Below are 5,139 nucleotides of genomic sequence, written 5' to 3'. Positions count from 1 at the left end.
TTTTAGTTACATTTTCAATTTTCAATATTTTTTTCATTTTTTAATTAAAAAAAATTAGAAAAGAAAATAATTAGAGGGAAACTTAAAAAAATAGGGGGAAATTTTGGCGGAGTAAAATTTTTTGGGCTTGAGCCACAGTTTATAGTCAAAATTATAAGGTCACGGTTTTTCTTTTGCGGCTAAAAATATCTGCAGTTGTCTAACTGTGGCAATTGAAGGAAAGGCCACAGTTTCACACTCCGGATTTAATATTTTATAACATAAGTCTACGATTCGAAAACCATGGCCAAATCATATATGTGGCCACACTTTCTGAGCTGTGGACAATTTTAGCGTAGCCGTAGGCCAAATTTCTAGTAGTGACGTAGAGAGTGTGAGAAGGAAGAGTTATATTTCTAGGTCCTGCTATCAAATCCAACTTTCCTTGGGTCATAAGTTTAGCGATTCCTCTGCTTAGAACTTCTTTAGAAATACATAACAATAAAGGAGACACTGTGTCTCTTTGTCTTACCCCTCTTTGACAGTTTAAGTATCCATCGATGGAAATACAAAGTCTAGATGAGTTGAGAGAGGTTTCAACCTAACCACAAAATTTAGGACAAAAACCAAAATAGTTGAGCTCTTTCAAAAGAAAAGTCCAATCCAAAGTTTCAAATGCTTTATCAATGTCCATTTTTAGAATTAAGTTACCACCATAAGATTTCTTGCAAAGCAATTTAGTTGCTTCTGAAGGAAGACAAATATTATCACTGATGTAGTAAAAGAGTTGTCATACCACTGAGTCGAAATATTATAACATTCTCGTAACAAATTCTTATGAATCTACATGAGGTCTGTCAAGAGATAGTCCTCATGGTCCTAAACACATGATGATCTACAAAAGTGGGGAGCAACATGGGGGACACTACGTCCCGTATCTCAGTATACGCACAGCCTATAGTGAGCCCTTAGATTTTGTAACAAAGACAGTATGTTCGATTTCTTCATGAGATAGAACCATGAAAGCAAGTTGTTGGGTTGATTAGAGATTGAAATGTGGATCACTTCATTAACTAGGCCATTATCCTACAAGTCAGTTGAAACACCAAAAAGGTTAGAGAAATGGGAGACCACATGTTCAACAATTTGAGTTTGGTTATCCACTATAAGGGATGTTATTTGCTTGGTGGCATTATGAATGTTTGCCATAATGTGAAAATATCTGGTATTACACTAAAATCTCCTATTAAGCAACAACGGTCAAGTTGAGATGGTTGTAAAGAGGTTAAAGAGTTCCGAAAAATCCTCTTTTGAAAGTAATTCGTGGAAGCATAGATAATAGCAAAATTTTGATTCACATTATTGTCATATATTGAAAAAGAAATATGTTTGTCATCAGAAGTTAATAGGATTGGATTTAGAGCTGTGGAACACATGCACCAAAGGTTAGGTTGAAGTTGATCCCTATTTTTAAAAGCAAAATTTTTGAGGTTAAATCTTTTCAGCCATGAATCTTTCAAGAAATGTTGAACCTTCATTAGAGGGTTTTCCTTGTGAATCATGGAGTCTTAGGGGTTGGGGTTAACCTCATGTTAAGTGGAATCACCAAAGTTAGAGCACTCCAAACTATTGCCATATGTGGTATCTTCCATTACAAGTAATATGTTTGCTTCCACCATAGCAAGGTTAACCACAACTTACACAGTTCCCATTTTGAGCACAACGAATAAAGAATGTGAGACAGGTATGGTCCTTGTGACATCTTAATCCATTGCTTGGGGTACACCATTTAAAGTTTCTGATGGAGGGTACACCATTTAAAGTCTCTTGTTCATGAAGGCAAGGAAATCTCGACTCTCCATTATTGTTGCTACCTTTGATTGACGTTTCTCTTGCTGTTATCTACATGGTAGACTCTTTCCACACTTGCTTTGGCAAAACCATTCACAAGCATACTAAAGATTGTCTCATAAAATGAAACTCCCTCGACTGATATTGTGCTGTTATCAATGTTGATGGTAGTTGTAATGACACACCTACTTACATTGGCTTCAGTGGAACCATTGGAAATTTTTCAAGGGTTTGGCAACGTGGCTTCTCTTGCATAATCCCAAATTGTAGCGATATTCTCTAGGAAGAACTTTATGCTATTCTCATGGCCTCTCTCTCTCGCCAAAGATATATTCTTGACCCAAAGTTTAGCACTAAATAGAATAAGTAAAGTTCTTTTAACTCTTTGCCTGCCTAGTATTGGAATCCTTAACATCAATACTTGAAATGAAAATGACCATTCAATGAACGTGCTAGTAGATCATGGGACCAGCCAGTTGTGTTCGAAACATTCTCAAGTTTGTTCTAGTCGAGTAATAGCTTCAAAATTCCATTTTACAGCTTGCTACTTAAACAGAATCTGATTCATTTCAAACAAAAAATCATACAACCTTACTCCTTTCTGCTCTCTATATATATACTCCAACCATCATCCTAATAAACTCACAAAAAAACTTCATATTTACTCTTCCAACTTATATCTCATTCATACACCTAAATATTATTTCGGGTTTATCATTCATACACCAAACATGAGTTCCAACTTGTTTAATGTTGTGTATGCTGATACATCATCAGAGCCATCCCACGTTCAGACTTTTCATTCAACTGCTAAATGGAATGATCATTTTGATGCTATTAAACAAACTGATAAACTGGTATGTTCATGTAGCTAAAATCTTTAACTAGCTATAGCCTATAGTATATCTTTATCAATAGGTCACTTTTAGTTTCTTAATGTTTTTTTTTTCTTTTGGTGTAGATGGTTATTGATTTCACAGCTAAATGGTGTGGACCTTGCAAACTTATGGATCCAACTATGCAAGATTTTGCTGCAAAATACACTGATGTTGAGTTTATTAAGCTTGACGTGGATGAGTTAATGGTATGTTGCAAATTACTTTTCACTTTAAATTATCTGTAGTGACGTGTTTAAACCGATTATAAATAATCAAATGGTTGTGCCGAACGAGTTAAATGAGATGCACCAAACTTTGATATTAACATGATTTCCAACAGTTACTGATATGTGTTATTTTCACAATTTGTAAATGGCAACAGGGGGTGTCTCAAACATATCAGGTGTATTCATTGCCAACTTTCTTACTTGTAAAGAAAGGAAAAGTTATTGATAAAGTGGTAGGAGTGAGAAAGGAGGAGCTACAGAGGATTATTGAAAATCATATAAACTAATTGAGTGTCATCATTTTCCTTGGATTACAAGGGAATGACCTACAAACTCAGATTGCAATAAGTTGGTGTCATCATTTCACCCAAAGAATTGAAATATAGATTTCATTCTTTTATCATTTATAGATTATTCAATGTAATATATCATTTATGTTACGTTTGCGTTACACAGAAGAGTATTCATAAGCTACTATCAATATCATTGAATTTTTCAATGTTATATTTGACTCTATTGATAATCAAAGTCTTCAACTACATGCAAATTCTAACTAATAAGTAAATATCTCCTTAAATTAATCAATTTCAAATTTTAAAACTAGGCACATCATATAAGACATATCAGTTTCTCCTAGAACCCTTTGTTTTCACAGCCACATGGTATGTACAAATTTCATATCATTTAGTAAAACTGCATATCAAATTTCAGCTATGCTACAGTGCTATAGCGTTGCTATAGGCACTATTTTTTCAACACTGAATTGAAAAACAACCTTAAAACAAGACAAAATTTGCTTAGATTCTACTACCCTATTGCACTATAATGCTGCTTTAGCCTCTATTTGAGAATGATAGATTAACTAAGAGTTAAAAACATTATATTAGACTAAAGTATCAGCCTCACTCAAAACTCTTTCAATACTCTATCTATATACCCTTCACGCAGGATCTTCCTAATACACCCTCTCACGCCCAATATTTCTTTGGACTTGGTCGGATCGATAGGCTCTGATACCATATTAGAATTTTACCTAACTCATCCTTACAAAATCGATTAATAAGGTGACGAGTGTCACTCTATTGGGTCCAATCAATAGGTTCTGATATCATATTAGAATTTGACCTAACTCATCCTTACAAAAACAATTGATAAGGTGAGGAATGTCACTCTATATAAACTCTTCCAATGTTCTATCTCCAATCAATGAGGGATTTTAGGATCTTCTTAATACCGCAAAGTGATTTGTGTGCACTTTTTCCAACCAGGGTTAATGCTTATCTTCAAGATTTCTTCTTCTGACTTCAACTCCTTGGCAAAACCAATATAGAAAATAAAGGTCCTTGTTAACAAACTTAAGTTTCCAAGAAAATTTAAAAAAAAAAAGGGAAAATGATGAATATTGTAGTCCTAATTCATGTTGATGCAATTTTCATTCAATTGGCTGAGTTCAATACATAAATAAGCCTGATATTCAACCAAACAAACCGATCAAATTTATTATATGTTACACACTATCACACCAAGTAACAACACACATCAGTTTATGACATCAACACAGCACCCACAAATGCAACTATATTCAATCACTACCGTTTTCTTAAATTTCTATCAATGTTTATGTGGCTGTGTCGTGTCTAACGATATCAGCAATACCTGTTGAAGGTGAATTCACCTTTCATCTTCAGTGAGAGAGAAACGGTAGTGAAGCTCTTGAAGAATATGGATTGTATTGCTTGAATGAGAAAAATACACGTGTGTAGGTTTTATACTACCTGAATATACACAAGGCTAGAAGCTAAAACCGTTTGAGAAACGGTTAACCATAACCTAACTAACATCTAACAGAAACACTTATTAAACATATACACAATGCAAACAGCTATTCTACTAATCACAAAAGTTAAACCAAGCTATATATCTAACACCCCCCTCAAACTGAAGGGGACTATGCTGAGCAGAGAACCTTAAGTTTGTTTTGCAGCTGCTCAAAGGCAGCAGAACCAAGAGGTTTGGTGAACGTGTCGACAATCTGAATAACCGCTGGTACATGTTGAATGTGCATGTGCTTGGCAACAACTCTTTCGCGAACAAAGTGTATATCCAATTCTATGTGTTTTGTGCGGGCATAACACTGGATTGTGAGAGAGAAAAATCGCACTAAGGTTATCACAGAGCAGAACAGGTGTGTAAAAAGGTATTTG

At 34.7% G+C, this 5,139-nt stretch overlaps 1 protein-coding gene across 1 annotated transcript; it reads left to right on the top strand.

Annotated features, from left to right (window-relative positions):
- The first annotated feature begins 2,467 nt into the window (after positions 1 to 2,467).
- Positions 2,468 to 3,412, top strand: LOC131646356 (thioredoxin H2-like). Its single transcript, XM_058916415.1, has 3 exons — positions 2,468 to 2,687; positions 2,792 to 2,914; positions 3,091 to 3,412. The coding sequence occupies exons 1-3, from the start codon at positions 2,562 to 2,564 to the stop codon at positions 3,220 to 3,222; spliced, it is 381 nt and encodes a 126-aa protein (XP_058772398.1). The 5' UTR covers positions 2,468 to 2,561; the 3' UTR covers positions 3,223 to 3,412.
- The last annotated feature ends 1,727 nt before the right edge of the window (positions 3,413 to 5,139 follow it).

This window comes from Vicia villosa, linkage group LG2 (assembly GCF_029867415.1).
Source record: "Vicia villosa cultivar HV-30 ecotype Madison, WI linkage group LG2, Vvil1.0, whole genome shotgun sequence".
Taxonomy (NCBI): domain Eukaryota; kingdom Viridiplantae; phylum Streptophyta; class Magnoliopsida; order Fabales; family Fabaceae; genus Vicia; species Vicia villosa.
Note: the sequence above shows the minus strand (reverse complement) of the source record. Positions and strands in the feature narration are given on the sequence as shown.